General features: G+C 42.3%; 2 protein-coding genes and 1 pseudogene across 7 annotated transcripts in view; 1 reads left to right on the top strand and 2 right to left on the bottom strand.

The window, feature by feature from the left end:
* Positions 1–559: 559 nt before the first annotated feature.
* LOC118905673 lies at positions 560–1,518 on the bottom strand (annotated as a pseudogene). The gene has a single exon (XR_005022312.1). The product of XR_005022312.1 is annotated as a cAMP-regulated phosphoprotein 19-like (transcript).
* A 1,930-nt stretch (positions 1,519–3,448) lies between these two features.
* MRPL33 (mitochondrial ribosomal protein L33) lies at positions 3,449–11,969 on the top strand. The gene is made up of 4 exons (XM_036872875.1): positions 3,449–3,557; positions 4,414–4,432; positions 6,173–6,279; positions 11,663–11,969. Exons 1-4 carry the CDS (start codon positions 3,536–3,538, stop codon positions 11,710–11,712), a joined length of 198 nt encoding a protein of 65 aa, XP_036728770.1. The 5' UTR covers positions 3,449–3,535; the 3' UTR covers positions 11,713–11,969.
* Positions 11,970–12,285: 316 nt separating this feature from the next.
* Positions 12,286–24,277, bottom strand: part of RBKS (ribokinase) — an 84,792-nt gene continuing 72,800 nt past the window's right edge. For 3 of the 5 annotated variants that reach the window (XM_036872870.1, XM_036872871.1, XM_036872872.1), the window contains one exon: positions 12,286–13,777. In XM_036872870.1, the coding sequence (XP_036728765.1) occupies positions 13,604–13,777 (174 nt within the window). In that variant the 3' untranslated portion in view covers positions 12,286–13,603. Of the gene's footprint in view, positions 13,778–16,400; positions 16,491–24,277 lie in introns of those variants that run through there. The other 2 variants (XM_036872874.1, XM_036872873.1) reach the window with 2 other exon arrangements.

The following is a 24,277-nucleotide window of genomic DNA, read 5'->3' as shown; positions in this document are numbered from 1 at the left end:
GGGATAGAAGAATAAGTAAAATGACCACATAAGAAAACAATCAGACAAATTCAGTATTCAAGACACTCCACAAGAAACTAGCTCAGTCTCTTTAAAAATTCAGTATCACGAAAAAGAAAAAGTGAGGGGTTTTGTTTTAGATTTGAAAGAGATTAAAGATTTATGACAACTAAAGATAATGTATGATCCTTGACTGGACATTTTTTTTTGCAATTTTATTTTTTAAAATTTTTTGGCCATGCCACATGGCATGCAGGATCTTAATTCCCCAACCAGGGATTGAACCTGCACCACCTGCATTGGAAGCACGGAGTCTTAACCACTGGACGGCCAGGGAAGTCCCAGACTGGACACTGATTTTGAAGAAACCAGTCATAAAAGACAATTTGCCTCTGGCTTAGAGATTAGGAAACTATTAATTATTTTTTGAGAGGTTGTGCAAAACTGCTGCATTTACAAAAATGGCACAAAAGTGAATTCAACAGTCAATGCACATGCACACTTCATTCACATCTTCAACAACAAAAGGTATTCTAACACTGTAAAACTGAATAGGAATACTAGCTTCAACAGCAGCTATTAAGCATTAGAGTCACATAAGTTACACCAGAATGGGCAAATATTGCCCAAGTAAAATTCTATTGTTAAAGCTGAAACAGATTTAAGGCCATTCAAGTTCAAGCACAGGATACAAATCTTTTGAAGCCCCATCTATTTGTGTTTGAAATATGTGACTTTTCTTCTAACTTGTGGTCTTAAACTTCTGTTTACAAATCCAAAAGGAAAATACAGAAGAAATCAATACAACAGAGGTTATATTAAGTAAGAGTAACATACAAAGCTATAACTAAGATGAATTAAAGAAAGCCAAAACATTAAAATTGTAAAACTTGCTTGTTACTTGTTGGAACCAGCCCTACACTTGGAGTTAGGTAATATATACAATTATTTTCAAGTAGATTACTTTATGTTGCTCTAACATGTTCTTTTTATCAGTGCACTGTTAAACTAATCAAAACTCTACACATGTATATTCCCTTACATACACACTACCACTACCTGCAAAGCCATAATTCTCAAATGGCTTAGTGAGTGAAAGGAAATAAAAAGCGGAGAAGTAACATATTAAGGAGAAATAATGGGAATTAGAAGATTCATGCAGTTCAGCTCTTTTAATTAGCCAGCCAGCTTGCTAGCAACAAGAGATGGTTTCCTTTGAGGAAGGTCCTGTGGAGTGGGAACGTGGTCACCAGTGACCTCTGTCTGATCCGGGCTGCAGTAGGAAGTTGCTTGTTCTTCATTTTTGCTTTGGCCATGTTGTAATCCCCAGAATCAAAATATTTTTGCCCTTTCTGCAGTCTTTCCTTAAAATACCTGAACCTCCAGGCTTTTGTCCCAGATGAGGGTATCTTGCTTTTAATTTTGCTTCTTCAGCTTTCTCTGCACTAGTCACTTTGTCTTCCATTTCCTTCTGCTCCTCCTCAGAGGCTGGAAGTCCTCAGGGACTTCCATGGACATACTGCTCCCTCTTACCCAGCTTCTCCCCCAAACTATTAATTTTTTAAGGAATAAAAACACTATTGTAGTTATAATGATCTTATTCTTGAGAGATACTTAAATATTTAGGAGTGAAAGGTTATGTCTCCAATTTGCTTTTACACAGCTTAGCCAAAAACCCTAACCATATATATATGCATATACATATGCATATTTTAAAAAATTCCATATACATCAATATACATAGCAGAATCTTAACATTTGTTGAATTGGGTATATAGTTTGTTCATTATACTATCCTTTCTACTTTTTGATATATTCGAAATGCTTCTTCATAGAAAATTGGGGAGGGGGAAGAAATACTGTACAGACTCTGGGCCTCTCCTCTGGCATCCAGGTCTTTTAAAAGACCCTAGATGACTGATATACCTTCAGGAATGAGAATCACTGATCCAGTGCCCACACTGAGCCTGAAACTGAGGTCTGAAGAGTTGAAATGACTTTCTAAGGGACAGAACAAAGACTAGAATTCACGTTCCTTGGCTTCCAGTCCTGTGTTCCTTTCTTATAGATCCCCAAAAGGAATTTCCTAAATAAGAAACCTTACCTTCCTGAACACCTGAAGCTCTTGTTTGTCAGCAGCTGAACTGCACAAGGTAAGGAAGGGTTTGGGCACCTAGAGGGTGCTCAGTTGCTGGAATTAAGTTATGGGGGAAAAAAACCATTAGAGGTACTAAGGGCAAGGAGAGTCCTAATTTTAAAAATTGTGTTGTATTGGAGAGCTACATTTTGTCTTTTTTTTTTTTTTTTAAATTTTATTTATTTATTTATTTATTTATGGCTGTGTTGGGTCTTCGTTTCTGTGCGAGGGTTTTTTCCAGTTGCGGCAAGCGGGGGCCACTCTTCATCGCGGTGCGCGGGCCTCTCACTGTCGCGGCCTTTCTTGTTGCGGAGCACAGGCTCCTGACGCGCAGGCTCAGTAGTTGCGGCTCACGGGCCTAGTTGCTCTGCGGCATGTGGGATCTTCCCAGACCAGGGCTCGAACCCGTGTCCCCTGCATTGGCAGGCAGATTCTCAACCACTGCGCCACCAGGGAAGTCCCCATTTTGTCTTCTTAATAATTTTATTACTTGCAGTGAGGATGATCCATGAGAATAAATCGTTCACATGTTTGTAAAATTTAATATATAGGTAAAATCACAGATTAGAAAAAATCCTAAAGTCCTGATTATTGGGAAATGAGGTTTCGGCTGAAGTACCTGGTGTTGAAGGAGCCCAGGTTCCTTGCAGAGAGGTGAAGATTGGAAGATGGCAAAGTGGTTAGGTCCCAATGTCTAGAGGGAAAGGCATGAGTCTTTGCAGTCAGACAGAATCTGGGTTCAAATTCTGACTCTGCCGTTTACTAGTTTTGTGACATTAAGCAAGTTATGTCAGCGCTCCCAATCTCAGCTATTCGGTCCCTATTGCCACGCAGGTGCTTAGATACAGCAGTTAACAAGATGCACAGGGCCCTGCCCTCCTAGAAATCCAACATATAATTAAGGAATAGGGATATTCAGGTGGAGTTCTCAATTCTGGAGGGACTGAGAGTAGATGTTAACTAGGTGGAGATGGAGATGGGCCAGAGGAGGCAAAAGAAGGCAACAAATTTAAGGAAATAACGCGGGAGCCCGATAGCCTGAAGCGGCTGAGGAACATAGGGAGTTTCTGTGGCTTTAATGTAGGCGGCTGCGATTATTTATGAAACATGTATGGAAAGCACCTAACTCTGACCCAGAAGTAGGAGTCAGGGTCTGGGTCGCGAACCCCGAGCGATAACAAAGTCCCTCTCCAAAAGGGGAGGGGACTCCACACTCCAGCACCACAAAAGAGACACCTGGAGTGTAAAGAACACAGCTTAGAGGCGGGTTCAGCCCTGAGATTTACAAGGGGGCGTGGCTTCGGAGCACTCCCGGAATCCTCTTCCGGAACAGGCCTGTGCCCCGGAAGCAGTTATTCGTTGCGGGAATTCGGACCTGTTACCGAGGCTGCTGTCGAAATGTTCCTGTCCGCGGTCACCTGTAAGTGGGGCTGGAGGCGGCGGCAGGGCCTGCAGCGGGGGCGGGAGGCCGTGACAGGCGGGCCCCGGGAAGTTGCGGGGTGGGGTGCGCGCGTCGGCCGGGAAGCTGCCGCTGCGACTTCCCAGGCCTTCAGGACTACAGCGCCCGGCATGCCCCGCGCCGCGCTCACGGCGGGGCTAGTGGGTCTCGGGGGTCTGGGGCGCTGGTTTTGCATCAGTTGCGGTTCGTTCGGACTGTAGAGTCAGCCCGGCAGGAGTGGGGCGCTTTCCCCCGGCCTCTGTAGCGGTGTGTCAGTAGAATCTCCGGACGTGCTAACTGGGGAAAACCTCTAGTTCAGTCGTTTAGAACTCTAAAAATGAGGAGCAGTGATTGACTCTAGGTCATACAGCTGGGCTGGGAAAGAAGCCCTCTGGCTCCCAAGACAAGTGTTCTTCCATGCACCAGGCTGACTTCCCGGTTAGAGTTAGTTTCACTTCTCCACCTGATGTGATGGTTGTTGGAGTTTGCACAGGTTAACTTACCAAACAAGAGGCTTGTTCTAGTGCAAATGTTTGCACCTTAGAAGAGGAGCAAGTGGAGCAGATCTTAGTTTAGGAAGATTTAAAAGGTAACCAGTCCAACTGAAAAGAGACTGCATAGCATTACATCCAGAACTGTGGTGGTCTGATTGGATTTTTAAAAAGCTTCTATAAAATCCTAACGGGATCCCTAATAGCTAGGGAGTAGTTACTTGAGTGACAATTTATGGCCTACTTCATGATTTAAATAATTTTGATTATCCTGACATTATATGAGCTTTGCATAAGCAAGATAATAAATCGTTATTTTTCTTTTCTCTTTCCTCCCTACAAAAAAGTTGCCAAGACCAAGTCAAAGTAAGTAAAAGTTTTTCTCTTTTTAAACTTCACTTGTTTATGTTAGATTCATTAGTCCCACTGCTGCCAATGAATCCTTATGTTAAATTAAGCATTTGGCTTCAATTTTCTAAAAATTGATTTGAGGATTAGTTACTTGATGAATTATTTTGGCCCTATGAACTGTTTCAAAAAATATTTTCCCTCCTTCCCAACTGACCTACTTAAGTGAACATTCAGATAATTTACTAAAAGTTGCTCTTGCTGTCTTGTTCCTAAACAAATCATCAGGGTCCCCGTGCTCTCTTTGGACTACCACTGCAATTCTGTTTCCTCAAATTGAGGACCAAGGGAAGTTTGTCTGGATCCCACTACAGGAATCTAGCAGAGCAAGCTGTGATTTGATTAATCGACAGAGCCTGTTTTATTGAGTTTTGTAATCCTTTGCCTTCATGGTATAAGCATTTCAAAAATAGCAAAGGCTAAAGATTCCATGCTGTACCAGAGAGACTATAAATACCAAACTGGCATTTCAAAATAAATTTTGTAGACAATAACCGAAGTAAGATTTTCTGCGTTAAAAATAGAAAAATTCTAAAGCAGCCTTTGTTTACAACCCAAGACACATCACAAATCCTTAAAACTAGGTTTTTTGGATTAAAGTTAATGAAAAACATGTATGTTAGTGTTTTACCCTCAATATTTTTTATTGATTATTATAGCTTTTCCCACAATCCAGTTATTTATTTCCCACTTTCAGGTTCTGTAGGAATCTCCCATGCCTTCAGTTTCTTTAGAGATGCTCCCTGCCTGTCATGTTTGAATCCTTGTGCCATTTGTCATATATGTCTTGCCTTACAGACCTTGTGTACACAACTCACCTTCCATACTATTACTGTTAGTTCTTCAAGGTGCAGATGTGGACTTACAGGGCTTTGCATTTCCTATAGTGCTTTCCACGGAGTAAGCACTTAATAGATATTTGTTGAATCTTTTTGAATGAATGACTAATTATTGTCTATCTTAATCAACAGATATTATATCCCTCTTAGTATGAGGCACTGTGCTGTACATTGAAAGGGATGCAAAGATGTGTAATATATCTTAGATATATTGTATATTTGAATGCTTCAAATTCTTTTTCGGAATTAGATGAAAAATCAGATAGCATGATCTACATAGGGAGATAAGACATGTGCAAGAGTAACAAATAGTATGAGGTATTAAAAGGTCCAGTGAGGCAAAATATGAACTTTAATGCTTTGGATGACTAGAACTTAAACAAAATATGAAGGGGAACAAGGTTTTGCACATTGTCAATGTAAAAGTTCCAATACCTTTATTCTGTCCTTTCCTGATTTTACTCTTATTACTCATCCCTGGAAGATAGGGCTCTTCTGAGACAGCCATCTTCCTGACTGGCCAGCTAGGGTTACCAGTACTTGCGTATTTTCCCCACTCCTGACTTCTGCTCTTTCTAAAAGGTGGGTGTCTGAGTCTATTCCCACAGTGTGGTTTGATTGTTCTTGTTGCTTTGGTCAGGTCATTACCAAGGCACCCTGTGTAATGGAACAAACCTTGGGAATCAGAACCTTTCAAGCTGTGATATATGGAAAAATAGGCTGTCTTAGAACTGAACTTAAGGCTTAAGTGATGTCTCACAAGTAATACTGCTGTATAGGGTTCTCAAAATGTGCCATCCCCCCATGACTGATTTTGTTCTGTTTCCTCAGCTTGTAACAACTTGCTTTTAAATCTTAGAACAATTCTGGTGAAAATGTTGAGCCAAGCTGGAACAGGTTTTTCCTTCAACACTAAGAGAAGCCGACTACGGGAGAAACTGACTCTCTTGCATTATGATCCAGTAGGTAAGATTCAGAGAAGTTACTCCATAATAAATTCAAATGCTTTCAAGGCCTGATGCCCTTTTCAGATTGATGCTGAACATCTTTGGCAGTTTTGTGGCCCCTTTGTCACTATAGCATTCATTCCAAGTACATATTGAAAGTTTACCGTGGTGCTAGTTAGTATCCCAGGTGCTGGGATATGCGAAGACACAAGATAGACTCAGTACCTGTGGTTTTGGCACTTACAGTCTGGTTTTGGAAGGGAGAGAAAGGAAAATTGACAAATTATGCTAAGTGCTATGAGAGAAACAAGCAGGATGCTGAGATACAGGATGAAGTTGGGGGGAGGTGGATCCTACCTTTATCCTTTAGATAGGATGGTTCAGGGAAAGTCTATCCAGTAGGAGATAGTTAACCAAAGATTTGAAGGTGAGAAAGCAGCCATGTAAATAGAATAGGGGATATTGTTCTGGAAACAGAGAAGAGTCTTGAAAAAGGGAGGGAATGTTCTGCTGGGGTCATCTGCCCAACAGTGGCAAGTAATTAGGTCCAGATTCGAGTTAAAGGAGTATGCTGTCTATATATTAGAGTAGGAGGGTAGGAAATTTCATTTGCTGTTTTGTACCATCTGCTAAAATGACATAGTAAGTGATAAATTTAAATGGCCTCAGTGGATAGAAACATTTGTCTGAAAAAGACAAATGTTCCCAAGTCCAGATAAAAAGGGTCAGCACCCTGATTACTGTTGGTGGTAGCCTATCCTGTTTTTGGATTTCATGAGCCAATTTATGCAAAATTAACTAGCAAACAAAACTGCAGGCCATTCATCTCATTTTTGTGCCTTTGCTTCTAAACAGCCCCTTTATAATTGCCTCTTAATAATGGCTGTGCCAGAGCTTCTGGGTTGGTAATCACGTGGGGATTCTGGGAGACTGGCATGCTCAGAGAGGGCACAGAAGCTTCACTCCCCTTCCCCGTACCTTGCCCTGTGCGTCACTTCCATCTGGCTGTTCCTGAGTTACTGTCTCCAGGCGGATAGTGTCAGAGTTGAGTTGAATTGTGAGACACCTGGTTGGTGATCAGAGTTGAAACTGGTGCTAGAATCTTACTTATCCAAATTAATCCATGATATAATGAAAGATAGGCACTTAATGTCATAATCAACTTTTTCTTTAACTGAGAACAAGACCTGCTAGACTCACTTGTGGCCAAGATGGAGCAATGGGACCGAATTTACTTTCCCACTTGAAACTCAACAACAACAAAAGGACAATATAGGCAACAAAAGACAGTGATCCTTGAGAGAAAGGAAACAAACTAGTGCTTGTGAATAACCAGACCAAATGGAAAATTCTGTCTTCTTTGTTTACCTACACAAGTCTTCAGGTCTTCAGATATGTGAATGCATAGTAACATAAGCACCCATACTCTCCGGGCAATCTGAACCCCATGTTATAGGTTAGGAATCTGGTACCAAGGATCTTAATCAAGGCACACAGCTAAAATATGTGACAAAATACAAATTTGAACTCAGGACTGTCTGACTCCAAGCCTAGGCCCTGAATCACTACGTATGGACCTGTTATCGAGAGATTTCATAGGAGGCGAAAACTCACTTACTGGTGCGTGAGCTGTGGTTGGGCATTAATGCGAATCTGGCTGACAGCTATGTTACTAGCTGCTTTCAGAGTTTGTACGGAAGGTCTCGCAACCACTGTTCATTATGCTGCATTCGTCAATGTCTAAGAAAAACAAAAATAATACCACCTTAAAAAAAAAATGAGGGCTGTACCAATGTAAGGAGGCATTTAGAAAAGGCTCTGAGAAGCCCAGTTGTCAGCCTAAAATTGGTATAAATTCCGTTCTTTAACAGAAATAAAATTTCCTGCTGTTTTTTTGGTGTTAAGATTTCTGGTCATTCTTTATTATAATAAAAAGGGGATTCTAGGTTTGTACCTGATAATTAGGAGTCTGAATTTCAAGATGATATCTCATATGGTGGAAAAATTATTAGAATGATAAGGTATATGTTTTAGTCTGCGTTGATATAACAAAGTACCACAGACTGGGTGACTCATAAACAACAGATCTTTCTTTCTCAGAGTTCTGGGACCTGGGACATCCGAGATCAAGGTGCCAGTATGGTCGCTTTCTGGCGAGGGCCCTCTTCCTAGTTCATAGGAAGGGGTTCTTCTTGCGGTGTTCTCACATGGTGGAGGGGCAGGCAAGCTCTGGAGTCTCTTTTATAAGAGAATGAATCGCATTCATGAAGGCTCCACCCTCATGACCAAAGCACCTCCCCAAGGCCCTACCTCCTAATACCATCATTTTTGGAGGTTAGGATTTCGATGTAAATTTGGGGGAGCGCAGACATTCAGACCATAGCAATGTGATACTGGATTGGTGTGGTGGTTTTCTCCCTCTGATTTCTTTGTATCAGCTGGTGAAAATCCAAAGTGATGAACTTTACAAGAAAGTAGCTGTTTTTCTAGCATTTTAGCTCCTTCAGAGTTTTTTAGGAACTTGTACAACATTAATAAATGTTGATTGAATAACCTTCTCTGATATTTTAAGTGTGAAAATGTATTGGAATTTTCACTGTTAGTATGGAGGTGTTAGGAACTTACTATTCGTCAGACTGATTTTAAGTTTTGAGATTGGGAAAGGATACAACCATAAACAGTTCTGACTGTAAGTTGAAAGTGGAAGAAAAGATTCATATATTAATTTCAAACAGATGATTAGAGCTTTTCTGATAAGGAATGGTTGGAGCCATGACAGCACAACTTTGCCTCTTCTGAAGAAGAGAATGTTCTGGGATAGCAGAGCGATTGGCTTTCTGCCCACTTACTGAATGCCGTGGAGGCTTGCGTGATGTTTGCCTTGCGGCCTGCCCCATTGCCCAGGGTACCAAATAGCTTGGCAGTTCTCCCAGCATATTTTACTGCAGTGAATAAATGGTTAGTTTAAGGGTAATGTTTTGCTTGTCTGCTTTATGAAGGAAATCAGGCAAGGAAACATGGAAAAATTCCCAATTATTTGAGTACTTTATGGTATACTCTATGGCTAGAACCAGCCTAAGTCCTTTCAAACTCCTTTTCCTCATATAAAGCTAGATGCAAATTTCCAAGGAGGAAGGATTAAAGGCTGAGGCATAAGCTTATTAAACTTTGTTAAATATATGAAGGTTTATTATAAAGAAAATGAAAACTTGTCAGTTTTAATTCCTTGGATGACTAAACAAGAAAATATAGACTTTAATTGAAGCAGAATAGATTTAAATTAGATGTAGGGAAAGAACTTGACAGATTCATTCTTCTGTGAATTAAGCAGCAAATATTTTGACAGAAAATTAATTTATGTTTATGATTGTGGATAGCAGTGTGTCATTTCAACTCATCTAACACATACTCAGTGTTTGCTGTCTGGCAACCTGTGAGGGAGATGGAGTTATCCCTCTCATAGGGAAGAAAGCTGAAGGAAAAGTATTTTGAGAAATTTGCCCAAGGACTCACAGTAGATAAATGGTGGAGCCAAGGTTTGAACCCAGTCTTTTTGACTCCAGGCCCCATATTTTTTCTATTACATGGAGCCAAATTAGTCTGTTTTCTTTTTTTTTTTTTTTAATCAGGACCTTCCCCTGCGGTCAACACTGTCATTCTTACCTCCTATCACGATTTCTCTACACTATATGCCCTTTCCTGTTTTAGCTCATCCAGATGCTGCTGCTGCTTTAGAGGCTAAACTTGACCCTCTCTGTGAGGCGTTTCCCTCACCATTCCAGTCCCCTTTGATCTTTAGGTTCCTGTGGGGCTTACTGGACATCCATACAGGCACCTCATGATATACTGGTATTAAAGCAGGGACTTTTACGCTTTCATAAATTCCACTTTGCCTAGCACAGTTTTGTGAACTTAAATATCTATTCTTTGAATTAAGGGAAGGAATGCAGCAAGTAAATCAAAATTTTTATGAATAAAGCCTTGCTTTACTAATATTCATCAGTTACTTCTGTTCAATGTCATTTAAATAATCTCCTGACTGGTTATCCATGAGACAAATTCTTTTTTTAATCCATTTTTTAGTTCCATGTAGAAAAACATGGGGGAAATATTTCTTGCAATGAATAACATTGTCTGATGGGAAGCTGTTTGGGTTCTTTACTACTGTCTTACAGTGCTTTGTAGTCTTCCTTGGACTTTGAAGGAGCATCAGTCCTACTTATGTTTAATATTAGATGATTTGAAGTATATTAAAAATATCCCTATATACAAAGTAATAAAATATGTATTTTAAATTTATAGATAAAATTCTGTTGACTGGTTAATGGTTATTAATTTCAGCTGCCCATCAGAATCATCTGAGGGTTTTGAAAAAATACAGACTTCCAGTCCCCCTCTAGTTCTACAGAACCAGAATTAGGGTAGAGGTGGAGGTAAGAAGTAGGAGTGTATTTAAATAAGCTCTCTAGCTAATTCTTAATCATAGACAGTTTGGGAATCTCATATACAGGGTATCCATATTGATACAGAAGAATAACAAAAAAACAAAGCTAAAATCTCTTTATGTGGTAGGGACAAGTGAATTGCTGTTGTGTCTTAGTCTTTTGAGTTCCTGGATCTTCCTGGATGCACTGTTTTTGGTTTTTTGGCAAAGAAGAATTCAGGTGGTTTGTGTGTGTGTGTGTGTGTGTGTGAGAGAGAGAGAGAGAGGGAGGGAGAGATATGTGATGTTAATGGAGTGCTATAATAGGGCGTTACAGGAACTATGAAAACCTTATTGCCTAGCATCTAGTCTCTAATCTTTCATCCAGGCAGTTAGAATTTTTGTTTTGCGTGTTTCAGAGAACTGTACTCTGTTATGATGTTTAAAATAATAAGATTTGGGTTATGATGTTAAATCTATTACCAAACTTGAAAATTTATATTTGGGTATATGAAACCATTTCTGGAAAGTACAAGGTTTAATGTGTATTTACTCTTTCAGCCAGGCTTCCTTTTCTTCTGTGGTCTGCTCAGTTTTTACTGCTTTTTTTCTGGAGTCTAGCTCTTGCTTTACTTCCTACAAGAGTGGACATTAGCTGGGTGAAGACATTTGTTTTTCATTTTTTTGCTTGTAATTTTCTTTTTTTAAATTTGATTATTTCACATTGGTTGAAATGTGACCTTGTGGGGTACCAAGGATGCCACTGATTGGCTGGTGCACCTTCCCTTGTTTTCCTTACCATTTTCTCCAGTCTTCTCTGATCTCTGGGATTGAGGAACTGAGTTAGCAAGTCAGCTCCATCCTCATGACAAAGGAAAGTAAAAGAAGAGAGGGCTCATGGTCTGATATGTATTTTTATTAAAAAATGGTGACGATACTTTTTAGTTTTCTGCTACAATCCTTTTTTCTCCTCCGACAGTGAAAAAAAAAGTCCTCTTTGTGGAACAGAAAAAAATACGCTCCCTCTAAACAATGGATTGAAAATGAATTTGATTTATAAATGAGAAGACTGAGGGCGGGATACTGATTCAGAAATTCTGCAGCGTGTAATGAAAGAAGAGGAAATGGCATGGAATCACTGCCTCCTGTGATTTGAAGGCCATTGTGAAGGAAAACAATGCAGTGAAAGAAAGTTCTTCATATTAGGACATACATCATTGCATCACATTTATTTATCTTTCTGGATATTTTTATAGCCCTTAATAAAAATATTAAAATAGCCTGTACTATTGTCTCTTAGTGGTGTTTTCCCCCACTATTTGAAATTTTAAAAACTACATTCCTAAAAAATAACCATTGTTTCATATAAGAAAAGAAAATTTTCCATAGTGAGATTTGTGCAGGAGTTTCCAGTCTGCTCTTTCTTGTACTTCACAGAAAAGGCAGTCACAGTCCAGAGTGATCTTGAAAGAACTCCCGTGCAGTAGCAGAGATGGCAGCAGTGAGCAGGAATGGCAAGAAGGGAGCCAGCTGTAACACGGAAGAAACCAAGAGAACTGCTATTTTTGCTTTGTGCTTATATAATTAGAAAAATGCCATTGGTCCATATTCTCAAACTCATGTCTCCAAAGTAGCATCTAGGATTTTCTAGGACAGCTTTGGACCGCTTTAACTCCTAGATTTTTTTTTTTTTTTTTTTAAATAAGAGGTGCTATAGTGTATTTCCATAAAGCTAATGGCTAGGGCTTCTGGGGCAGTGGTACCACACAGCTAATCAGCTTGGAAATCCCTATCAGATAAGGACTCCTGCCCTACCCAGATCTGTACACTTTGCCACTCAAGCTATTGTTTACTACAGATTTTCAAAATTGCCCATTTTCTCCTTTACTTGTCAAATTTCTGGTTGAAGGTAAGGATCAGCTCACATTTTGAGCTCTGCTGGTACGTATCCTACTGCATTTATAGGGGAGAAGGATAGAGTGTTCACCATGACCACAAGCATTAAGAAACCAATGTTGTTCCAAAATAACAGGTGTTCCTCCCTGTGGCCCAATCTGTCTCCTGAGGAAATGTGAGCGCAGCTCTCTGGAAATGAAATTAGACAGTTGTTGAATCTTAGAGGCTTGTGGCATTATAGTCAATCAGCTATTTTTCTGGCATCTTTTGTTAAAGCTCTAATTCAAAGCAATACTAGGTGAGATCTTGGCTGTTTTTAGATGGAAACTACATTGTGGTCTTGGGTTACAAGAAAAATCCTTCACCTGATCCTACCTAAGCCCAGTGTAAAGGGTCTGTGACATGCATGAATCACCTTTTTTTCAAAAAACTTAGAATCTGGCTTAGCAAATGACTTGTCTATTCAGCACATGGGCTGAAAGCAGCCCACAGGTGGTATTTACAATTAAAAAAAATCAGTTGCTGATACTTAAATGTTGAAAGATTTCAATAAACATCCAAACTTCTGGCTTCCCTTGCAAAACCAGAAGCTTTGACAACACTAAAGGCAAAGCTGAATGTCAGCCGCCCCGCTAAGGAACTGCTTGAGTGGCCCAATTCATATGCCTCCTTCCCTTATTTAACATTCTCTGCTCTGACTCTAGACACCATTGTATGCAACCTCTGCTGTATGGTGTACATTATAGTATCATGATGTGTTGGCAGTAGAGTTTGCTGGTTCCTGAATAGTAGTATTGTTTGTACAAGTCTTCGTTGTGGAATCCTTAATTCTGTCTAGTTGACTTCTGCATGAAAAGCAAAGAAATCATCATTATAAAGAAATGAATGAAGGCTTGAGGATGACTTAGTAAATGAAAATAGTATTTGCAAAGAAAGGAGAAGATGACAGTAAGTTGCTAGTTAAGAGTGGCCATCCCCAAGTACACTTTATTGCCAGGTATATTTATTTTGGAGTTAATAGCAATCAAAACAGATCAAGGGGCAGGTCTTTTTTGTACGGATAAGATGACTGTGTTCCTATAGCCTGGACACTGACTGCTGCGATGAAATTGGATCTCTTGAGCATTTCTTCCAAGGACAGATTAGGGTAGTAAGCCAGGTAGAAGGCCAACGCTCCCACAAAACTGTCACCAGCGCCCTGTAATTAAAAGCACAGTTGTAGAGATAAGCATGTAGCCATCTGTTGCCCAAACTGTATTTTCAAAATATATAAGTACACTTTTTATTTTAAAATAGTTTTAGATGTACAGAAAAGGTACAGGGATAGTAGAGAATTTCCATATACCCCACATCTAGTTCTGTAAACATCTTACATTATTATGGTACATTTGTCACCACTAACGAAATAATAGCATTATCGTATTAATTTAACTACATACTTTATTCGGATTTCACTAGTTTTGCTTAATGTGTTTTTTCTGTTCCAAGATCTCATCCAGGATACCTGGATTACATTTAGTTGTCATATCTCCTTCGACTGCTGTAGGCTGTGACAGTTTCTTAGACATTTTGTTTTTGATGACCTTGATAGTTTTGAGGACTGGTTGAGTATTTTGTAGAATGTACCTCAATTGGGATTTGTCTGTTTTTCTCATGATTAAACTGTATTTACGGTTTTGGGGAGGAAGACCACAAAGGTGAAGTGTCATTCTCATCATGTCGTATCAAGGGTACATACTGTCAACATGTCGTATCAAGGGTACATACTGTCAACATGACTTATCACTGATGATGTTAATCTTGAGCACTTGGCTAAGGTAGTCTTTGCCAGGTTTCACCATTGTAAAGTTACTTTCTCTTTTTATACTTGCTCTTTGGAAGCAAATCACAGTATAGTCCACACTTGAGGGGTGGGGAGTTATGCTCTACCTCCCTGAGGGTGGAGTATCTCCATAAATTATTTGGAATTCTTCTCTATGGGAGATTTGTTTCTTCTCCCTCATTTATTTATTCAGCTGCTCATTTATATCAGTATGAACTCAGGGATATTTATTTTATTCCTTAGGCTATAATCCAGCACTACATTATTTATTTTGCTGCTCAAATTGTTCCAGCTTTGGCAGTTGGGAGTTCTTTCAGTTGGTACTTGTGTCCCTTTGACATACTTCCATCATTTTATTTTTTGAGCACTTTCTTATTTTCTGACATTATAAGATGCTCCAGGCTCATCTTGTATATTCTCTGCCCTAGCCCTAGAATTAGCTGTTTCTTCATTAAAAATGCATGCAGAATGTGGTGAGAGCCATTCAGATGTTATTTTCAAACTAAATGTAGGGTCATATAAGGCTTAGTTCCATTTCCCCTGAATCTCCAAAGGCCCAAGTTGGTGAAGGCCATATAGGGACCCATGGAAACAGAAAATACCAAAGAAAGTCTGTTGACCTCTGCCTTCAGGTAGGGCAGTACCTAGTCATGTGTTCATCCAACAAATGTATTTAAAATAAATATGATGATACAATTTCACTTGAAAAATCATTCTGGTATTTAACAGCTTTCAGGGTCATTTTCCAGTTTTTCCCAGTTTGTTGCTTCCTTAGTCCCAAGAGCTTTCATAACAAATATTGAGGCTATACCTTGGTATGCACGATTGTTTCAGTTGCAGTTTAAGTATTTACTAAGCTGTGTGCCTAGCACAGTGATGGGTACTTGAAAAAGAATAAAATCAATTGTGGATTAAATGCTAAATAGTGTGGCAGAGTTTATAAATACTGTTGAATTTTAAGGAAGGGTTGAAGAAAGCCTGCCTAAGGGGAATCCTTATGAAATGAGACAGATTTATAGAGAGAAGGAAGGCCTCAAAGAATAAAGATATAGGAGGAGGAAGGAACAGAGTGAGCTCATGAGACAGTGAATGGCTTTAAGGAGAATGACATTTCCCCTTGTTTACACAGATAAGCAGTCAATATTCAACTTGCCAAGGAGTCATAGTAACTCAGGTGTGAACTCAACACTTTCCTTCCTCCCATAAATGTTTTCTGAGTACCTAAAATATGTCAAGCTCTATGCTAGGTGCCTTGCAATTGTTTATTATTAAGTGTTTCCTGAGGGAAACAACGGAGAAAGAAAGAGACAGACAGGCATGCCCTCCCTCAGTTCACAACACAGCAATGTGACAAGAGAAAGGTCTGAAACCAGAGAAATTATGAGCTGGGTGGAGGGTGTATTATGAAAACATGGAAAATACTACAGTATATGAAGAGTTATGGCAAACTCTAAGATTTCAAGTCTTGATTCCTCCTTACATCATACACAAAATTAAATTCCAGGTAGGTTAAAGGCTTGAATGTAAAAAATAAAACAGGGGGCTTCCCTGGTGGCGCAGTGGTTGAGAATCTGCCTGCCAATGCAGGGGACATGGGTTCGAGCCCTGGTCTGGGAAGATCCCACATGCCGCGGAGCAACTGGGCCCGTGAGCCACACCTACTGAGCCTGCGTGTCTGGAGCCCGTGCTCTGCAACAAGAGAGGCCGCGACAGTGAGAGGCCCGCGCACCGCGATGAAGAGTGGCCCCCGCTCGCCGCAACTAGAGAAAGCCCTCGCACAGAAACGAAGACCCAACACAGCCAAAAAACAAAACAAAACAAAACAAAACAGTAACATAGTATGAAAATTTAGATGAATATTTGAATAATTGCAAGCAGGGAAACCACGAGCCAGTCAGTAAACCCAAAAGCCATAATGAAAAAAAGATTAGATTTTAATTAAAAAAAAATTTAAAAATATATGTCCAAAGACACTGTAAATAAAGCCAAATGGACTTCCCTGGTGGTCCAGTGGTTAAGACTCCGTGCTTCTGCTGCAGTGGGTGCGTGTACAAGCCCTGGTTGGGGAACCAATATCCCGCATGCCGCGCTGTGCGGCAAAAAAAAAAAAAAAAAAAAAAAAAAGATCCAAGTTAAAAAGCACAAATGTGGTGAAAATTCTTGTTAATACATATGACATACTCCTAATACTCAAAGAACACCTTCAAATTGCTGGAGAAAAGACAAATGCAGGATAAAAATGGACAAAGGATATAGGTCTGCAATTTCAGAAAAGGAAATGTAAATGGCCAGTAAACAAACATGAAAAGATACTACGTTATCAGCTGTTAAGTAAAATGCAAATTAAAATAATATTTTTTACCCATCAGATTGATAAAATAGTAAGATTGATAGCAAGAGCAGCAAGATGAAGATGGAGAGGACAATGATACTCTCATATATTGTTGGTAGGAATGTGGAAGAGTAATACAGTATTTGTTAAAAAATGTGTGTGTCCTTTGATTTAGCAGTCCTGCTTCTGGAAATCTACAGAAGTGAAAACTCCTATAATATTGGGATATGTGCTCAAAGATGCTTATTGCTGCATTGTTTCCAAAGGCAAAACACTGGAAATAATGTGATTTTCTATCAAATAGGAGAATGGATGAATAATCTCGTACATTTGTATTATGGAAAAATATGCAGCTATTAATACGAAAAGGTTAGCAATACATGCACATACCTGGAGAAATGTCCATTAGTTAAGCCAAAAAAGATTTCAGCATCATGATGGATAGGAGGTTGCGGGGGTGGGGGGGGGAATGGAAGAGAGAGGAAAGAGAACACCTGTGTCTATGAATATGTGTGTATTTTTTTTAAGAATATAGAGAAAAATGAAGAAGGATTTGTATCAAATTGTTTTTTTAATTAGTTTATTTGGCTGCGTCGGGTCTTAGTTGCGGCACGCAGTCTCCTCGTTGCGGTGCGCGGGCTTCTCTCTAGTTGTGGCGTGTGGGTTTTCTCTTCTCTAGCTGTGGCGCACGGGCTCCAGGGCCCGTGGGCTCTGTAGTTGTGGTGCGCGGGTTCCAGAGCGCGTGGGCCCTGTAGTTTGTGGCACGCAGGCTCTCTCGTTGAGGCGCGTGAGCTCAGTAGTTGTGTCGCGCGGGCTTAGTCGCCCCGCGGCATGTGTGATCTTAGTTCCCTGACCAGGGATCGAACCCGCGTCCCCTGCATTGTAAGGCGGATTCTTTACCACTGGACCACCAGGGAAGTCCCGAGAAGTTTTTAACAAAGGAAATTTTACTAACGAAGTTAAAAAAAAAATCAGGATCGGTCACGGTGTGAATTTGCAAATGGGCCAATTTCAGCCTCTGAATGATTTCCCTCTTTTTCTTAGTTAAGTGGACATCTACTACAAGTCGGGGTGAACTGAACTGAGAGAACCTCTTGCCTGCATTTGGAGATACCCCATCTCATTGAGGCAATTTCCTTTGCAACTAAGGACTAGGCAGTGACACCCTCCTGAAAGTCCAGGGGACTGGGAGGAACATTTTCTGGCTGTGACAGTGGTTGCAGAAAAACTGAATTCTGGGATGTTAGTGGCAGCGTTGTGATGGTGTCCAGTGCCCCATGTCAGTAACACAGCTGGTCGATTTGTTTTCAACCAAGAACCTTGATTGAGGCAATCCCGTGTATTAAACTCCTCTGAGAGGCCAGAAATCTTGTCTAGTTCTTTCCTATCTGATGACTCCCCAGAGTTATACAGTCCTTAAAAGTAGTATATGCTCAATTATATGACTGCTGATGGGCCAACTCTCAGCTGCCCCAGTCTCCACCTTCTCACCGGAAGTGAGATGGTGGGGGTAGGGGTGGTGGTCCACATACTTCTTCACAAAGAGGGCAGCAGTCTGGCCTCATTCCCCAAACACAAGGAAGTAGGGAGACTACTGGGGCCATCAGCTCAAAGATGTGAAGGCCAGTGAATACTATTTTAAAAGTCACATTACATCCAACAGTGGAAAAGCTCTTTGAAATTTAAGAGTGAAAAGGTAGAAAAGTACTACTTAACTTTCACCAAAGAGTGTAAGGGAAAGAAAGGGGGTGATATATTCATTTGCACTTCTCTTAGGCATTTAAAACATTGTACTGACGATTGTGTGTACAGGCCTACAGTCTGGGACAACCTGAAAACTCTCTGAGGGCAGAGACCATATCTCTGTCCCCTGTGTCTCTTCCACTGCCTCACCCAGTGCTTTGAGTTGGCCTGACTCATGGTCCTAGTTCCATCGTGTTTTTCTCTTCCAGTGATCTCTTCCAAGGGGGCCAGATGTCCCTTTCTGAACTACATGTGACTTTCTTTTGTGTCAGTGAAAATGGAGGTTAGGTTGCCACAGCCCAGAGTTACTTGATAGTCTCATTGTTGAATCTATTTATACCACAGGGCTTTCAAGTGCCAATAAATTACTCGGCTGTTGATTCACATCTTCAGTATAACTATTTTTATACACTGGTTATAATTTTTTTTTAATGGAAAGTGCTTTAAAAGTAGAAGCTGTATTGTATCACTGTGATTTTCCTGTAAGTAAAGTACTTTCCAATCAATCATTCTTGGAATAATGGAATAGTTCTCATTGATACAACATGATGGCTTTAACCTTTTACTGAAAATTATTTTTGTGCCAAAAGGGGTGATGGCATAATTCATCTTTCTTCAATAAAAATACCCACGTGGCTACTATTCATTGCCTTCTCACAATAATTGCCTCTTAAGGAAGAGCCGCTCTTAGAGAATGGATGTAGCATTCTGAAATTCCTGCTCTCTTGAGGGCCTGCATACTCCTGGGTCCTGAGGGGTTCTGGCCTGTGGGACCCGGGAGGCAGATGCAGGAACAGTGAAGTGGAAGGAGCAAAACACACCCTATGGAATACCTGAGCCCTCTGGTGGGGGCCTGGGGGAGGGCGAGGCACACTGCAGGGCTGGTGGCGTAGGGATGACACTCATCAGCAGCTGGTGAGAGGACCCCAAGGGAGAATCTGAGAGGTGGGTGCTCCTAAGGACAGCACCTAGAGCTGGGGTGTGGGGTTGCGGGGAGGCAGTGTGGCCCTGGGGAGGCTGGCTGCTCATTTCCCTTCTCCTCCCTTGCAGACCATCCTCTCTGTGCAGCTGCCCGCACTCCCTGTTCCCTCCCACTGCCCCTTGCCTGCCTGAGCCCTTGACCGTGACCCCGGTCTGCTCTCTCACTGAACTTAGCAGCTCACGTCCCAGTCTCTCAGGGGTCTGCTCTCTGACGACAGAGGGGAGCACAGTGATAAACCTCTTGGAGCTGGCAGGCAATGCCTGCAAATGGCTGCAGGTGCCACCCCAGCAGAGCATGCCTACATGCTGAGCCAAGTCCAGGTGGTCCGCAAGGGCTCTTCTGTCTGAGGTTCTGCTCAGAGTCCTCCTCTCTGCTGGGCACTGTGCAGGTTATCGCCTTTGTTTCCTAAGAACCCTGTGGAGGTGGGCGTGGCTGGGGCTGCAGTGTCTGGTCATACAAGGTGGCTCTGCACGAGGGTGCCCCGGTGATGGGGTGACTGTGGGTCTGCAGGCCGTGCTCAGCTCCCCAAGCTGCGCCTATTCAGAGAGGCGCCTTCTAATTTGCACAATGTGCCATGGAGGCTGGCAGCAAGCCTGGGGGATCCTTATTTTAAAACTGAGGAAACTAGGATTTAAGGAGGTTAAGTAACTCGCCCAAGGTAAGAATAAAGGTGGTAAATGGCAGTCAAGATTGTACCAAGGACATCTGTGTGGAAATCTAGCAATAGAGCAGGTGGAGAAGCTATTTTGGGAGAGAGATTGGGCTTCTGGCTACTGCTCAATTTTTCCTATTTCCCCATGGGAGGGGCTTATGTTTTCTATAGCGATGAAGAATTACAGGGATGAGAGTGAAGACCGTGAATCTTTAATGATGTCCCTCTGTATGGGATCCCGTTTCCCACTGCGTGCTTGGGGCAGGAGCAGAGAAGAGAATGGGAACCAGAGTTGCCCTGGGCAGGTGTGGGGGAAGAGGGAAGGTACAAAGGGAGTAAAGATTTCAGGAAAGAATAACCAGATGGGGCTTCCCTGGTGGCGCAGTGGGTAAGAATCCGCCTGCCAATGCAGGGGACACGGGTTCGATCCCTGGTCCGGGTAGATCCCACATGCCGCGGAGCAACTAAGCCCGTGTGCCACAACTACTGAGCCTGCCCTCTAGAGCCCGCGAGCCACAACTACTGAGCCCGTGAGCCACAGCTACTGAGCCCACGTGCCACAACTACTGAGCCCACATGCCTAGAGCCTGTGCACCGCAAAACGAAGAGCAGCCTCTGCTCGCAGCAACTAGAGAAAGCCCCCGTGCAGCAAAGACCCAACACAGCCAAAAATAAATAAATAAATAAATAAATTTATAAAAAAAAAGAATAACCAGATGAATAACTGGAGAGTCTAACCCGGGTAAAGAAGGAAGAGAGGTCAGGAGGGGGTCAACAGGCCAGAAGAAAATGGAGGGAACTAAGGAAAGTGAGAACACAAGTGTAGGAGAAGAGGTGAGAGAGCTGGTTGTGGTCAGAGTGGGATGTGAGGTTTATTCCCACAGAACTGAAGCAGTGCCAGGTATTAACCATTTCCTGGGAGTCGTCATGGGAATGGGAGGCTGGAGTGGAGGTGAAGAGTCCCTGGAGGTGAGGGCATCTAGGAACTGTGAGTCTTGGTGATGGTTCATCCTCATGGTACTGAAGTCGTCCTATGATGGTAGCACTAGGGGGAGGTGTGGAGAGAGAAATGGTGATGTAGATGCCAGGCTTAGATAAACAGAGAATGACCAGGAAAGGAGGTTGAGCCTTTATAACTGAATTGTATGAGCCACGAAGATGCAGGAATCTCTTCAGGGGGGTAGAGGAGGGATGGCTGGAAGCTGCAAGAATGTGCTTTGGGATCAGGAGCCGCTTTCACCTATAAGGGCTGTATGGGGAGGTAAGGATGTAAAAGAGCTTACTTATGAGGAACAGGACAACCATAAGGTTTAGAGGGGAGAGAAGCACAGAGCAGTAAGGCACCCTCCTGGGTCCCTGTGTCTCTCTGACCCTCCTTCTTTGTCTCTGCCATGGTCTCTCTTCCTTCTCCCCCACCATCCGTATTGGTATTTCCTCAGGTTCTGTCCTTCACCCACTGCCCTTCTCATTTCCCCTAATTTCCTGGGTGTGTCAAATCCTGTGCTGTTATGGTTTTGACTGCTACGAATATGAGGCGTCCTAAGTCATTATCTTTAGCCCACACTCTCCTCTATCTTGGGATTCGTGTATCTTAACTACCTGTGAGTCAGCTCGACCAGCTGCAGGTCTCTTGCAGGCAGTTCTAACTCAACATACCCGAATCGAACTCATAACTCTGGCTGAACATGGGCCTCTTCTTATCTTTTCAGTCTGTGGCAACTCTACCCTGAAAATCTGGGGGATCTTCTGGATAATCACCAGTTGCCAAGTTTAAGTTCTAAATATTTTGCTGATCTGTCCTCTCATTTCATCCCTACCCCATTGCCCTACTTCATGCTCACATCACCTCTGAAGGACCATGTTAACTTCCTAACTAGTCTCTCTGTCTCCAGTCTGGCCCCTTCCACTCCATTCTCCATACTGCTGTAAATCAGGCCACCTTACTTCCATGCCCAAAGCCCTTTGATCGTTTCTCATCTTTCTTAGGATAACATTTTAGCTCCTTAGCATGGCACATGAGGCGCTCCCGCCCACCTACCCAGTTTCATCTCTTACTTTTTCCTACTCACGCATGTAACCACAGGTCTTCATTCATTGAGATATCTCCCCTTGAACTCATCCTTAGACTAACTCCTACTCCTCTCCTAAGACTCAACTCAGTTATTAACTTAGTCATCATATATTTGCTGACTGGCACCATATTCAAAGCACTGTGTTTTCCCTGATCCCAGGAGTCTGGATTAGGTACCGTCCTAGATGCCCCTGCTCTCCTCTGTGATCTTCATCACGTCCACGCCCTCAGACTAGTGCAAGGCCAGGCTCGCCGCTGAAATACATGCTGACTGAATCAAGGACCATCAGGAGGCTGGGTGTTGAGTGATTAGGTGAGAAGCACACGGTGTCCCAAGAATGCCCTGTAGGAGGGATGATAATGAGACAGACTTGTGAAAGTCCTAGTTTGCCAAATTCCAGTTGATAGAAAAGTGGGTGAATTGTAAGGCATGATGGGTATTAATTGTGGCTGGGGGAAAAAAAAAAAACAACAAACGCCATGTGGTGAAAATCCCCAAGGTAAGAACTTGTCAGGCGCCTACAACAGAAACCCAGATGATCTTGCAAGAGTGATGTCATCATGAGGCTTCATTTGTTAGGAATCCGTACCCACGCTGGGTGATTCATCACCCAAACTGCCAAGGGACCCTAACAGTTAAAGTCCTTGCATTCCTCCCTGATTTGTTAACACATTCCATCTGACAAGTAGATACCACTTTCCTTTCTTTTCAAAACCTCTCCCTACACAAAGCTGTTCAAAGCCTACACTGTGGACCTGAATTCCTCAGCCAGGCTCGTGGTTTTAGAGGCCAGGGAAAAGGCAAATGGGATGAAATATGACTAAATCCCAAGTCAATGTGCTATTTCTTCTTCATAAAAAAGAATATTGCAAGGGGCTCAGGAAAGGGACAGGATCAGTGTAAACCCACCAGGCTCCCTGCTACCTTCCACCCCCCGTGCAGGCAGGGCCGCTGAGGTGGCGCTGAGGTGGCTTTACCCTCAGGCTAACTTGGTGGCAATTTCTGCTTTGCTCCTGCTTCCAAGTTCTAAGAATGGGGCTTCTGCCTCTTTCCTGTTTGCAGGAGGTTGAGGCATGAACATCTGGTGGGGCCTGGGAGAGGAAAAGCCATTCTTTGTCCTTAAAGGGCTAATCATGGAGGGGCAGGAGACATGGATCTTGGGGAAGAAGCACCGAGGGAACACACACCTGGAATTGAATCCCACCTTCTTCCCTTTTAACTGTGTCATCTTTTGAGAATGGTAAACTACAGTGAAGCCCCTCTGTACACAGCTGGGAAAAATGTTTTTCTCAAGTGGGAACATGTTTTCTCCCCTGGGACAATGCAGTAAGTGGTGTGGAGTTAAACGGGCCTGACTTTAAGCCCTGATTTCACTACTTAGGCAAGTGACTCAGCCTCTTGTGTGACCTCTCTTGTGACTATTTATCTGTAATATGGGAACCTACCTCATAGGAGGTAAATACTGAATTGGATAATGTATGTGAAAAGGCCTAGCACAGTGCCTGGAGCAGAGCAGGTGTTCAACAAAGGTGGGGGAGACTCGATGGTACCATCTTAGAGGCCCCTTAACTTGCTAACTTTTTTGGAAAATAAAAGCCCGTGATCTAAGTTAGAGGGTTCTAAGGAACAAAGAGGGTCATGATCCTGCGGATCCCAGGGCCAAGGGGTTTATGCTGTGCCTGGCTTCATGTTCCCAGCTCCAAGTAGAAGAGGGCATTAGGAATGCTCTCAGTCTGGAAAGGCAGAGGAGGTAGAAGCATGTCCTGTAGCTCTTAATTACAAGGAAGCCAGGTTTCAGAGAGTTCTAGCAGTGGCCATCTGTATGTGCTGGGGTCTCTGAAACCCATTTCACTGTGAGGGCAGGGGAGGTACTTTCTGAGAACTTCAAAGAGTTTGTGAGCAGGATATTAAAGAAATGTGAAGTGAAGAGTATAAAGGTCAGTGCAAGACTGGGGAACCTGATAAATCTCACGCTTTCATTTGGGTGAAGGAACAGAGGGAGAACAGTGAGTGAGGGTTTGGGGAGAGGCCTAGAGCTGGGAAGGGCTGCAGGACAGCATGGGAAGGAAGTGACCTGCTGGCGGGGAAAGCTATG

This window comes from Balaenoptera musculus, chromosome 13, assembly GCF_009873245.2.
Source record: "Balaenoptera musculus isolate JJ_BM4_2016_0621 chromosome 13, mBalMus1.pri.v3, whole genome shotgun sequence".
NCBI classification, from domain to species: domain Eukaryota; kingdom Metazoa; phylum Chordata; class Mammalia; order Artiodactyla; family Balaenopteridae; genus Balaenoptera; species Balaenoptera musculus.
This window is presented reverse-complemented; position numbering and strand designations above follow the sequence as displayed.

Coding starts and splice junctions, on each gene's coding strand:
- MRPL33 (XM_036872875.1), top strand. CDS start 3,536: ATGTTCCTGTCCGCGGTCACCT. Junction 6,280..11,662: donor CTTGCATTATGATCCAGTAG/GTAAGATTCAGA, acceptor CTCCTCCGACAG/TGAAAAAAAAAGTCCTCTTT.